This window comes from Heterocephalus glaber, unplaced genomic scaffold (genome assembly GCF_053883595.1).
Source record: "Heterocephalus glaber isolate CG9 unplaced genomic scaffold, H.glaber_assembly_v1.0 deba00000331, whole genome shotgun sequence".
Lineage (NCBI taxonomy): Eukaryota > Metazoa > Chordata > Mammalia > Rodentia > Bathyergidae > Heterocephalus > Heterocephalus glaber.
The window spans coordinates 35,683,957-35,698,193 of NW_028258142.1; the positions used below are offsets into that span (position 1 = coordinate 35,683,957).

Consider the following 14,237-nt stretch of genomic DNA (forward strand, 5'->3'; position numbering starts at 1 on the left):
ATGATCTTCCGTCTCAGCCTCCCAGAGTGCTAGGATTACAGGTATGCACCACCATGCCCAGCTAATTACTGAGTATGTTTTTTAAATATAGGACATGTAATAAAATCGCAGTTACAATTCTTGTCCACAATAGTATGATAAATAGTGTAATATAACATCGAAGTGATTCTGAAAAAGACACATACACCCTCTTATTCTACCTGTGCCCCAAACAGCTTGTTAGTTGGTAACTCTTAATGCCTTCTGTTCATGCCAATCTATTTATAGTGCTTTCACATTACTCTGAATACTACCCTAAAAGACTTTTTTCTCTTAGTAGTTTATGAAGCCCTTAGTTTGTTCTGGCCACCGTCCTAGCATCGTATGTTAACTCAGTAAGCCAGTGCAGGTTATCCCCATTGAGCAGAGAAGGAACCCAGAGTGTTAGATGGTTGGGCACTTGGCCCATATGAGCCACGATGCTTGAATGTGGCAGAGCTGCCTGGCTCCAAAGACGTTGCCGTTCATCACTGAGTGTCCTCCCTATTTTTGGCTGTCAATTCAGGTTGCAATTCCAAAGAAAATTAGAGCCTAGATTTCTAAATAATAAGTTTCAGTTTTTTCTCAAGTAAAAACAGGTTGAGTGATAATTGTGTCAGATGGTTGAACTCATGGTTATGATTATAGAAAAAATTTCACTAGCACACTTATGACACCAAGTTCTTTTTCTTAAACTAATTTTTTTTTGTCATTTGTGGTCTGGAGTGATCATTATAATTAAATACACTTTTGTTTTTTCTCTTTCACTTTGTATTTAAAATGTTTTCCTTGATTTTTCTCTCATGTTAAGATACTGAGTTTGAAAGAGTCCCCAGTTTTCCCTTAGAGTCATGACCTATAATGTTGCTTGAAAGAAACTTTAACATAGTCCCAAGTCTTATCCAGGGATGAATGTCCAGCTTTGCCACATCTGTGCAGAGAAGTGATTCTAGTGGAAAAACACCAGCTATAAGGGACAAGACTGTACTTGACCTTTTTGGAATGTTTACTTCCATCTGTTTGGGGTACAAACAGTACAGGTCTTATGCCAAGTAAAGTCATGGCTATTAAATTTTCTTTGATTTTTCTCAACAAGAATAGGAAATTGAATGTTGCACCTGGAATGAAATCGGAAATTCATAGTAGTCCCTTAAGTACTTGTTTACTTGACTGTCTTGAAGTTTCCTTGACCTCTCCCTTCCTCTCTTATCTTACTATTGAAAAGAATTAGGCATGCAGCAGCATTTTTCTTCATGTTCTTCAGTTCCCACCTACTATTGGTATTAAAGTAGTGTGTAAGGAGAGGGAGAGGAAATAGGAATTTATTAGACACCTAGTGTGTATGTAGGTCTGTATTAAGTACAGGAATATGAAACATTTAAATTTGGTGAGTCATTCTGAGACCCTGTGATCTAGTACAGAGTTGCATGGTACAGATTCACCTTTATTTTATTTTATATGGTACTGGACTGCTTATTTTGGCTCTGTACATCATTTGTTGAGTGAATGAATAAGACTGACTGTATAACTGCATAAATATAGGTGCTAACAGAGTTTATGCCTGTGTCTTCATTCATTTTATTGCTTAAACTTCCAGCCCTCCTGTTCAAACCTTGATTCAATTTCAGATTTTTCCATCAGCTCTATTCCAGAATGTTCATTCTTTTTTCTGTTATTCTTATGAAGTTTCTCTGGGTGGTGCATTAAACTCAACTGAGCTACTCTGGACAAACCTCATTCACCCATCCATTGTCCAGATTATACCTATCACCTTGCTGAGAACTTCTCTTCGATACATCTTCACTGACATCAAATCCAGACTTCTTCGCATGTCATGCAGGGCTGTCAAGAGCAGAACAGTTATTTAAGATCATGAGCTTTTTCTGCTGAGCAACTATTAGACTGTGAACTTTTTGAGGATAGTTCTATTGAATTGTGCCATGTACGCCTGAGCTCCTAGTAGAATATTGTAACGCCTGTAAGTATTTCCTTAAAACTCACAAGAATCAAAATTAGTGATTCTGTTCATTTAGGCCTCTGAGGTTTATTCTGGAGATCTCCAGCATTTTTTGTGAAATTAATGTACCAAGGCTTTGTATTCATTTTTTTCCCTCAGTACTGGGGATTGAACTCAGGACCTTGCTCTTGCCAGGCAGGTACAGTGGCCACTGAGCCACATCCCTGACCCTTGTATTCATTATTATATATTAGTACTTGTTACTGAGAAAGTATGATTTAATTTTCTTTCAGCTAAAGAAAGAGTTTTAAATAACCTGCGGAAGCATGAGGTTCCCCATCCTCCCCTTGTTCTGCACCCCATGAGGCCTCCTGTGCCAGTTATTTCGTCAGAGGTCCTCCTGAGTCAGAGGGACACCACCCAGCTTGTGTGCACAGACCTGAATCTCCTGCAACAGCAGGCCAGGTAAGACTGAGCTCTAGGAGCATGCCCCATGATTGCCTTTTTTTTTTTTTTGATAGCCTGGATAATTTAGTACCTGATTGGCTTCCTCATCAGCATTCTGAACTAAGGTTAATTTGGCCAGACTGCCACAGGTGGTTCACCTGGTGAACAGACTTGTGACAAGTCTTTTGATCTCACATGGAAATTAGAGGCTGCTATTCTTACCTGTTCTTTATGGGGCGCGTTTTTTGAGTGTCAACAGCGCTGGCTGAGACCTTATTCTTCCTGCCAAGACCTTGTGATACTGGGAAGATGGTGTTGAAAGGGGATGAAATGAGATTTGTTTTCTTTTATCACTAATTTATTCTCTCTTCCCCCACTGCCCCCCCCCCCCCCCCCCGCCCCTTTGCAGTACTGAGCTAGAGCCCCCAGCCATTTTTATTTTGAGACAGAGTCTCACTAAGTTGCCCAGACTGGGCTTGAACCTGTGATCAGAAATTCTGCCTTAGCCTCCCAGAGTACTGGGATTACAGGTGTGAACAACACCTGGTTGCTTTTCTTTCTTACTATATTCTTTTAAAAATTGACATAGGTACTTGGTCAAAATGTGAGAAAGACGTTTAGTGTTTTGAGTTACATGGTAGGTACAGAATAATCAGCTATTTAAGGATTTGATTCTAGCTTGTAGTTTTGTGAGGAGTGTGTGTGGAGATATTTGTTTCATTAACAGTGAGTAAGCCTATTTATTTATTTTTGTATTATGAGTGATTGAACCCAGGGCCTCACATGTGCTGAGTGACTGTTCTACCACTAAGCTTTACAAATCCCATGTAAATCATTTTTTATTGACATATTTTCTTGGCTGGAAATAAAAATTGGTTCAGGCATTTATTAGGTATATGTTGTCTGCACAGAAGAGCATCTGCCCATTAACATAATAACAAAAAAATACAGTTAAGGGCCGGGGATTTAGCTTAGTGGTTCCACTGCCTGCCTCACAAGTGCAAGGTCCTGAGTTTGATCCCTGGTGCCAAAACACCAAACAACAACAACAACAAAATACAGTTAAAATAGTATTCATATCTCATACACAAATATAACTTTTTTTTTTCTCTTGGTAGTCCCAGGGTTTGAGTCCAGGGCTTTGTATATGTGCTGTACCACTTACATTTAGCTGTCTTGGTCTTTGGCAGTTTCAGTTTGAAGTGCTAATACCTAAAGTCACTGGCACATAAGGCACCCGTTTGGAGTGATTAAAGTAGGCCAGAATTCTCACTTGTTCTTATATATTTCAGGGTCCATTAAAAAGTCTTGTTGATACCACACAGGTTCTAAGTGAAATTTTGTTGCTGGCTAAAAAGTTGTGCCACTTTTTTATAACACTTGTTTTTTATTTCTGAACTTCTGGGTTAGCCTCTCTGTCAGGAGACAGGATTTGGCTAAATCTTGGCACAGGTTTTTTGTTAGTGTGGAATACTGTGCTATAATGCTGGCTGGGGTTAACTAGAAGCTAATTACTTTTTTTTTTTTTTTTGGTACCAGGGATCGAACTCGGGCCGTTGTGCTTACACAGCAGGTGGTGAAACCACTGAGCTAAATCCCTGGCCCAAAGCTTATTACTTTCCATATGACCTTTTAAAATACTTTAATCTACCTTCTGGGATGTTTTCCAGAACTGCAGCTCTTCGGGAGTCTCAGCAGGTTGCCCTGGATAGTGAACTGTTGGACACAATGCCCAAAAAGTATGTCAACCGAGAAGAGCAGACCACACTACATTTGGAGTGTAGAGGCAGTGGGGGTAAGAAATGCCAGGGAGCAGCAGTTGTAACAGTTCAGGTAAGATTATTTCAATTCTTCATAATGTAGAGAATTTTAATTTCATTCCTGCTGTTGCCATATTGAGAAAGAATTAATCTGCATCCCAAAACATTTTATAGTCTTACGAGAAGTGAAACCACATCCAGACCTAATGGTGTATTTCCATAAGCTCCAGGTGAGTCCTACAAGAGCAATATTCAAATAGGAATGCAAAGAAAAGCAGAATCATTGAGAAGGTTCTTAAAGAGGAGGACTTATACTGATCCTCAGAAGACTTTGATGATTCTAGTTTGGATTCAGTTAGAAACAGTGGGGGAATGGAATCCTTGAGATGTTATCTAGGGGCCAGTGGCTACATCAGTCTGTTTTAAGTTTTTTCAAGGCTAGTGTTGAAGGTTTACACTGGAAAGATTGGTGTGAACAACCATGGGGAGCCCCAGCTGCTTCTGCAGAGCCCTGGAAGCTCCTCCTGGGAAGCAGATCAGTTGGGTATAGCTTGCCAGTAGGCAAATGAGACAGGTAACAGTATGACTAAACATTCAACTACTTCAGTCAACTTTTTGCATTGGAAATAGAGGCAAATGGTTGGATGTGTGATATCATAAGGACTTCAGAGTGGAAGCTGAGTTTAAGCTAGTGTGTTACCGTATTATTTTGCACCAGGCCTTGCTTATATAAACACTTGACATAACTAACATATTTTAGCCTCACATCAGCCCTATGAGGTGAGTATTATTGTCTTTATTTTTCAGATGAGGAAGTAGAGGCTCAGAGAGGTTAAGTTATGTAAATCGGAGACAGCTAGCAAGTGGCAGAGCCAAGAGGCCCAGGCATTCTGGGTCCAGAGCCCATGCTTTTTCCTCACCCGCACTTCACCCTTCTGCAAGTGAATCCAGTATTCTCTGAGATAGGAAAGAAACATTTGAAGAGGGACATTGCCTGCTGTCTGGCTACATTTGCCCCAAAATAGCTCTTTTTGTTAACTTTTGGAAATTGAGACAGTTTATTTTTACTCAACCTTGATTGTCTTTCAGAAATTTCCTTTCTTTTTTTTTTGCAAATGCATATTTTAACAATTGTAGTATGTTTTTATCATGTTCTTTGGGAGACTTTTTTCTCTAAAATATCTTTTCCTGATAACTTTTTATACTTAACTGTATTTTCATTACCTTTGAAATTCATTTCTGACTTTCTGATCATAGTTATATCATCTGAATTTAAGAAACTTGAAATTCAAAGTGAGTCCAACTCCAGGCATGTAGCTCAGTGATGCTGCGCCTGTCTTGCAAGCACAAGGTCCAGAGTTTGATCCCTGGTACTCAAAAAAGAAAATAAAAAAAGATGAGTCCAACTTATTTTCTTATATTTTATTGTAAACATGTGAGACTCTAAACTTTGAGTTATCTTTGGCCAGGTGGTTTATAAAGTTAGTTTTCTTTCCACTTATTTTTCCTCAGTTACTCATGCTATAGTAAAACCAAGGGTAGATATATTTTTTTTGTTGTTATTAAAGACCTAAACTCTTTTTTTTTGTTTAGGCTTTGAAGATAGATCTGAGTTTACTCTTTTTTTTTGGTACCAGGGATGAACTGGGGTCCTTGAGCTTGCGATGCAGGTGACAGAACCACTGAGCTAAATCCTCAGCCCAGATAGATGTATTTAAGAAAGATCACAGCCAGGCATGTGGTGCACACCTATAATCCCAGCATGCAGGAGACTGATGCAGGAGGATTACTGTGAGTTCAAGGCCAGCCTGCACTACACAACAACACTGTGTCAAAAAAAAAAAATCACTTGCTAACATAATAAGGCTGGAATTAAAGTTTGTTAATTTAGGGAATAGTTTGAGTTTGAGGGAAAGACTGAAGATGTATCTGGTTATGATAGAAGGGGGATGTCTTGTTACCAATCCATGCTTTTACAAATGCAGTATTTTTCCATGTTTTGAAACTGCATATCTTTGCCAGTTTGTTAATTCCCTACAGAGAAGGGAATTCTCCTAAAATACATTTTATAAAAGTGATTAGTGAGATAACTAATTTTGACTGATATTTTGCTCTGTGAGAAGTTGTAAATATTTGCTTCCTCAGAAAAAGGCTGGGTCTCTTGGTTTGACCTGTTAACTCTTAGGGTCTTTGCAGTGGAAAATACCACCAGCAGACCAGGGAACTTTAATCCCAAGCTTCACAGTGATCTTTTCCTTGCCAGAAAAAGGGATCATGGCATTATATATGTGAACCCTTGAACTGAAATTTCTTTTGTTCCTTTTTTCTTTCATAAATTGTTTTTTGGTTTTTTGAGACAGGGTCTCACTATGTAGTTCAGGCTGGCCTTGAACTCATGTCAATCCTCCTGCCTCAGCCTCCCAAGTGCTGGAAAGACAGGCATGTGCCACCATACCTGGCTCTTTCATACTTTTTTTGCTGTTAATTCTGAAACAAAAAGATGTAACTTTTTCTAAAATACTTTCAAAGTTATTTTGATTGGAAAGAGATCAGAGATTATGATAAGAAAGACTGACATAAATACAGGTGTTTTTTGAAGCAAAACCTTTATTGGTACATTTTAGATATATGTAATGATAACATTCATTGTAATGAATTTGTACATGATATATCTTGTTTTTCCCCCATGCCCCCCTTTTCCCTCCTTATTTACAAAAGTTGCCATTTTTCCTTCTATTCCCTTTTTTCCCCCTTATTCCTTCTTTCCTTTCCTCTTCCCCCCTCGCTTGTTCCTCTTCTCATTTGAATATTTTTTTCTCATTTCTTAATATCTATTATACATTTTGGTCCTTATTCCACTTTTGGTTTTTCATACCAGCGAAACAATGCAGTATTTAAACATGTGTGTCCAATGAGTATGATCTCATCCATTTAACAGTTTAAATGTTTTTGTGGGAACTCTAAAATGCTTTCCTTTCTCAAGAAAAAGTGGTAGTTGTTAATGTTGCTTGCAAAAAAGGAGAAGAAAAAGTACAAGAAAGGCAGGCAGAGGAAAAGAGAAAGTTCTGTAGAAGCCTAAATAATTTGAAAAATTAGCTTTTTTTGTGGTCATCACTTAATAAATATTCAGGTTTTCTTAAAGTAGATCTTAATTTCTTGCTGGTCTCATTCATTTTCTTAGTGCCCTTTTAGTTTAGTTTTGGAAGATTCCAAAGCTTGAGAATCCCCACTAATGGTCCTAGAAGTTCAGTGTTAACCATAGTATCTACTGTAGCAAATACTTTGCATGATGATGCAGATGTGCCAGGAAAAAAAAAGTGTAAAGATACTAGGAACAAAGCAAAATGTCTACTCACTACTACTACCCAACATAGTTCTTGAAATTTTAGCTGGAGCAATTAGGCAAGAGAAAGAAAGAAAAGGGTTATAAATAGAAAAGGAAGAAGTCAAATTACCCTTGTTTGCAGATAATATTTTCTGTACTTTGAAGACTCAAAAGACTATCAAAAAAGTTAGAGCTGATAAATTCAACAAAGTAGCAAGCTGTAAAATTAATATTAAAAAGTCAGTAGCTTTTCCGTATACTATACTACTAATGGACTAGCTGAGAAAGAATGAGGAAAACAGTACTATTCATAATAACTTAAAGTAAATATCTAGGGATCAATCTAACCAAGGCAGTGAAAGACCTCTACAATGAAAATTTCAGAATGCTGAGGAAAAAAATTGAAGACATTAGAAGATGGAAAGACTTTGTGTGTTCACGGAGTGGCAGTATTAATATTGTTAAAATGGCTGTATTACCAATAGCAATCTACAGATTTAGATTCCAGATTTAAATCAAAATACCAATGCCATTCTTCATAGAAAAAAATAAAACAATACTAAAATGCACATGGAAACACAGAAGACCCAGAATAGCCAGAGCAATCATAAGAGCAAAAAGAACAAGGCGGGAGGTATCACAATACTAAATTTAAGATTACATTACAAAGCCATAGTAAGAAAAATAGCATGATACTGGCACAAATATAGACATGTAGACCAATAAAATGGAACAGAGGTCACAGAAACAAATGCACAGAACTATAGCCATCTGATTCTGGACAAGAGAGCCAAAAATATGCATTGGAGAAAAGACAGCCTCTTAAATGGTGCTAGAAAAGCTGGACATCCATTTGTAAAAGATGGAAACTAGATTTCTGTCTTTGAAAGTAGATCAAAGACCTAGGTATTAACATCTGAAACTTTGAAACTACTCAAAGAAATCATAAAGGAAACACTTGAAGTGATAGGCCCAGGCAAAGACTTCCTGAATAGGACTCTTAGAAGCATAGGAAATAATTGCAAGAATCAGCAAATGAGATATCGAATGAAATTTTCTGCACAGCAAGGGAAACAGTAGAGTGAAGAGACATCCTACAGAATGGGAGAAAATCTTTACCAGGTACTGTACTTATAAAGAATTAATATCTAGAGTATTTAGGGCTGGGGCTTTAGCTCAGTGGTGCCGCGCCTGCCTCACAAGAGCAAGGTCCTGAGTTCGATCCCCACTACCACCCCCCCCCAAAAAAACCTAGAGTATTTAAAGAACTCAAAAAAACTTAACACCAAAATGTTAGATAGCCCAATCAGTAAATAAATGAATTGAACAGACACTTCTCAGAAGAAGTACAAATGACTGATTAAGTATATATGAGAGAATGTTTTACATCTTCAGCCATTAGGGAAATGCAAATCAAGACTACATTGAGATTTTATCTCATCCAAGTCCAAATGGCTATCATAAAAAATACAAAAAATACACACACACACACACACACACACACACACACACACACATACATGTGTACATACATGCTGGTGAGGATGCCGGATGGTGGGGGAGACCCAGTCTACACTGCTAGGGCGGTGGAGGGGGGAATACAAATTAGTACCATCTCTATTGAAATCAGTTTGGAGGATCCTCAGAAACTAAAAAGAGCTGTCATTTGATCCAGCTATACCACTCTTTACTGAATACCTGAAGGAATTAAAGTCAGCATACTATAGGGATACCTGCATACCCATGTTTTTTATGGCACAATTCACAGTAGCCGCTATATTAAACTAGCCCAGGTGCCCATCAACAGATGAATGGATAATGATGTGAGATATATATATATATATATATATATATATATATATACACACACACATACATATACATATATATATACATATATATATGTATGTATATATATGGAATATTATTCAGCCATAAAGAAGGGAATTTTGTCATTTGCAGGCAAATGGATCTGGAGATCATCATGTTGAGTGATATAAGGCAGACTCAAAAAGACAAATACTGCATGTTCTCCTTAATATGTGGAATTGAAAAAAGATGACAAGCAAATAGAAGAGCAACCATTATTAGACAGGAAGAAGGGAATAAGCAGGGAAAGGGGATATAAGTACAGGTAATAGAAGGAATGGATATGATCAAAATGTATGCATTGAAACTTCCTCAAAAATGTGAAACTGGGGAAGGCGGGGGAGAGGGATGATGGGGAGGGTGAAAATAATATGCATGTATGAATTTGCCAAAATGAAACCCATTAATCTGCATAATCAGCATGCATTAATAGAAACAAATGTGGGGAAAAAAGTGTGAAGCTTTTATAGCCTGAAGTTTTAAAGAGTTTCTTTTGAAAGTTATGTAGTAATTGCTGATTGGGGCTATCCTAAACAGTACTTGTTGGTTGTTATACAAATTGAAAATTATTGTTTTCTATTTGTCATTAACAGGTAAGAGCAAGGTAGATGACAGTTGAACCACTAAGTGCCTTGAAGTTGGGACATTATCTATGCAAATCAGTTTTTTTTCCTCTAATTTTTGGCCAAAGATTGTACTTAAACCTGAGGCTTTGTATTAGCCAAGTGGATGACTTTAGTTATGGATGATTTAATTTGGGGAAAAGAGGTGTTAGTGGGAGGTTGGGAGGGTGAGTTCTGAGTGTTTATGACTCACTGCGAAACTGTCACTGGGAAAGTATGTCCTGCAAGATAGGCTGTGTTATTTTTATATATAAAACTAGACCTCTAAGTACATGAGTCCAGTGTTCACTTCATGGCTATATGGAGTAGTTTTGATTCTCTCTAACATTATTCTTTCATCGGATGTTGTACTTCATGAGGTCTCTCTTAGTCCTCCAAAATCTCTGATCACTTCTCATTTTTCAGAGTTTCTCTTCCTTAATTCAATTTTCAGTTGCTAGTGGGGCTTGGTTCTAGTCCTGATCCCCTATCTTTTGTGGTATTGTCTGCTTTTACTTATTATATGTGGTGGAGTTGTTAATCTGGGGTCTGTGAATGGTCTTTAGAGGGTTAGTGAAGCTGCTGAAAGTGTATATAATTTTTTTTCTGGAGAATTGTAGCTTCAGTAGATCCTCAGTAGTCTAATTTTAAATGGTTGATATTTTTTCTTATTGCATCATTTATCCACTCTCCCACTTCCCAAACATTCTAGCAACTTAGACTTTCTCCATTCTCTAGACACCACACACATTCATCCCATTGTCCTTGTGCATGTACTGCTTCTGTCCCCTTCCACCCACAGTTCCTGCCCTTCTGCTCAGCCTTTACTCCTTGGTGCAGGCCACAGTTCTGGAGGTCTCTCCTAACTCCCCCTGCCAGATTGAGATGGTCCCTCCTCTCATCGCAGTTTGTGCCTCAGAGCTGCCCTAGTCATTTGCTGTTTTTTCCCTACCAGACTGAATTCTTGTGGAATACAGTTTCCGTTTTTAATCATTTGTGTAGTTCTGTCATCTAATGTTGCTCCTGGCGTGTACAAGGTTCCTGTAATACCTGTTGAATGACTCAGTGAAAGCCATCAGCACACCGCTCATAAGGGTGTGTTATGGCTCGTTTCTATGGCTATTACTAAGTTTTGAATTACATGAGGTAAGGGACCTTGTCTTATTCATGTTTATGTCATCAGTGCCATAGAGTGGATGTTTTTAAAGGAATGAACAGCTATAGATTTATATCCTTCATGGATTAAGTTCCTTGATCCAAACTACTTTTGGATACTATATAGATATTATTTGACTATGAAAGACATAATGGAAGTTGGAACTTTTTTCTACTAGAAGTTAGTGGTTATTTTTGCTTGTGCTTACTCTTTGGCCCATTTAAACAGCTTACTCCTCTCTCTACAAATCTCACCTTAAATACTGCACACTGCTCACCTGACCTTTTTACTCAGAGACATTCCCAGTAACATAGTAAGAGTGGTCATGCTGCATACCACTGCCTTTCCCAGCCCTGTTTAGAATCCTTTTTGTTTCTTGCTTAGGCACTCTCATGTCACAGGTATTAGGTTCGACATTTTGCTTACTGATCTCTGTTAATCTTTACAAATTAGGATGAATTCAGAGAAACAAGTTCAGGCACCGAGAGACTTGCCAGCCCCACAGCTAAGTGATTTAGTTGGAATTCAAACCTGCATCCATCTAAATTCCAGACCCATGCTTTTCCCATTCAGTATTGCCAGGCCATTTTATTTTAATGCTTCAGGCCTACTTTCTCAAGACTAGCAGTGTGATTCTGAGTGAACTAATTGAGACAGTCAAACCTGATTTGAATGAACAGGTGTACCATTTTCTCTCTTGAGTGTGCATGGTTAGAGAATCCATGATCTAACTGAACACTTTGGATTGGGCCAATTTTTAAAAACTAGCTTTATGGAATATGAGTGTAGATTTCAGACCTAATTTTTAATGGTTCATTTATAAGGATTTCACATTATATTATTCTGTTGTTCCAACAGAATTTTTCTGGGAAGGAAAGTTCTGTAAATTTCCAGCTGCCTGCAAGTCTTTGAACTATATATAGCTTGTTGGGGTATACAAAAGCTGAATATATTTTATGAGAAGTGAGATGTGCTTCTTCTGTGATCTCCCCTCCTAATAGAAGCCTTTAATAATTCAGTGGTGTTCCCTGAGGAAATGGAGTGATTTATAATTGGGTTCCTTTTGCTGTGTTTTGGTATTGTGGGACATGCTTGCTAGACCCAGGATTGATTTATTATCATGTGAAAAATTTGTCCATTCCTAGAAATGAAAGGTGGAAAAGACCTATTGAGGGCCTCCCATTATTGTAAAAACTTGCTGAAGGACATACTTTGTCCAACTTTTTAGTTTTGTCTACTTAAAATAACTCCAGTGAAGGGGCTTCCACCATGCTACTTTGTTCTTTTGTCTCCAGCTTCTTGTCATTATGAACTGGAAGTCATTCAGTCTCTCTTACTTCAGTTTAGTAAAAAAATCTTTCAACAGTGGTGGGAAGGTAAAGACTTGTAACACAACACTGGTAAGTTTTATAGAAGAAACTTACTATGATCATAATAAACAGGTATCTTCAGCCTACTCTCAGAGTTGTGCCATGCTGGGGTTGTATGTAAGCAAAACAGGACCATTGCCTTTCAAGAACTTTTGGTATAGAATTTATGATAGTAACTGACAGGGACATAAATGCCCCACTTAAATCAGTTGATGAATTAAATACAGTGGTACCTCAGTTCACAAATTTAATTTGTTCCACAGTTTTGGAAAAGATGGCTATGTTTGTGTTTGTGTGGAAAAGATGGTCAGTTTGTCACCTGATGTAGAGTTTGTAAACAAAAAATTTTTCTAAACACTTTGTTGATGAACCATTGTTGATGAAGCGTCGATGAAGCGTTGATGAACCAAGGTACCACTGTATTTCCATTGTCTACAGACAAAGGTATCTATGGTTGTTATAGTGGTGGCTGAAGACTAGACTTGGTAGGGTCATAAAAAGAGGCAATGTAACCTCCATGCCCAACTGCTCTTCTGTTTGGGACAACCATAGCGGGAGAATGTAGGACTTAAAATTTCTGCCTTCTAAGTGTTTTGGTCTCTTCAGTGTTCTCTACTGTGCCTGCAGGAAAGTCCCAACCCCCTGGTAGCCTGCTGCACAAGGGCTCCCAGGGCAGCTCCCCTTGTTCCCTACTCTGACCTTACTGCATTCTTTATCCCCAACCCCTGGCATCAGCGTGCAGGCTTCTCCTCTCTGTCCTTCTGGCCCCTACAGTTGTCACATTGGTTCTTCTTCTTTGTTTCTACTTTTATTCAGATTAAAGTTTAATAGAAAATGGAAAAGATATTTTGTTCTCATGGCTGCCCTCAGCATCCTGGCATTGAGATGGCCCAGTGCTCAATAGTCTTTGTTCTTTGGACCTCAGGCCTGATGGTGCACTGCCAGGCTTCCAACTGTCAGCTGGGCGCAATTCCCCATGTTTGTCAATGAACTGGAAGGCCCGAACTAATCTCAGGTCTCGAGCACAGAGCAGCTAACAGGAAGGTCATTTATAGTAATCTGCTGAAGGATATCTTAAATCAATGATAGAGGCCCTGAATGTGAGATGCTTTGTGAATGTAAATGTGAATGTGTGCTTAATCACACATTAAGAGCCGACATAAACCTGAGCAATAGTGGTCTTGGGTCTGACACCAAGGGAATGTTCATGGGTCTCAGTCTTCCTTGTTTCTTGGGTATATTGATCCATGCCAGATGACAGAAGTGAGAATCCACTGAAGCACCAATCACTTGGCATTTGAATTTCTTAAATTTTTCATCTATTACTGAAAGCAGTGATCCATGTAGAGTGCACAAAGGTTGAAGTCAGGAAGGTAAAAGAACACAACATATTTTCCTTTGTGGTCAGGTAGGCTGATATCTTTGAACTGATCATCCTAGGTAATAGCTATGGCTTTGAAGTTGGGGACAGGGTGCTAAATTTTGCATTCCCTAAAGACATACTGCTATCAGCAGTCTAAGCCATGAAACCAGTCAGGAAGAGGACCCCCCCACACACACCTTGGTTCTGTCTACAGTGTCCTCTAAGTCTGTCCACATCCACAAAAGGACAATAAAATGCACAAACAAAAGTTATGTGAATCACTGTCACTTAGAGAAAGGATATGTTAACTCTCAAGTAAGAAAGACACAACCTAAAAATGTATAGTCCTTTAAATTGAAATAAATTTAGT

At 38.3% G+C, this 14,237-nt stretch overlaps 1 protein-coding gene and 1 pseudogene across 3 annotated transcripts in view; one reads left to right on the top strand and one right to left on the bottom strand.

Annotated features, from left to right (window-relative positions):
* Epg5 (ectopic P-granules 5 autophagy tethering factor) overlaps positions 1 to 14,237 on the top strand; it is a 109,096-nt gene that overhangs the window by 67,208 nt on the left and 27,651 nt on the right. For all 3 annotated transcript variants that reach the window (XM_004855081.3, XM_013075928.3, XM_013075929.3), the window contains 2 exons: positions 2,269 to 2,440; positions 4,093 to 4,255. In XM_004855081.3, coding sequence (XP_004855138.1) covers positions 2,269 to 2,440; positions 4,093 to 4,255 — 335 coding nt within the window. The remainder of the gene's footprint in view (positions 1 to 2,268; positions 2,441 to 4,092; positions 4,256 to 14,237) is intronic.
* Positions 13,371 to 14,103, bottom strand: LOC106010270 (peroxiredoxin-1 pseudogene; annotated as a pseudogene).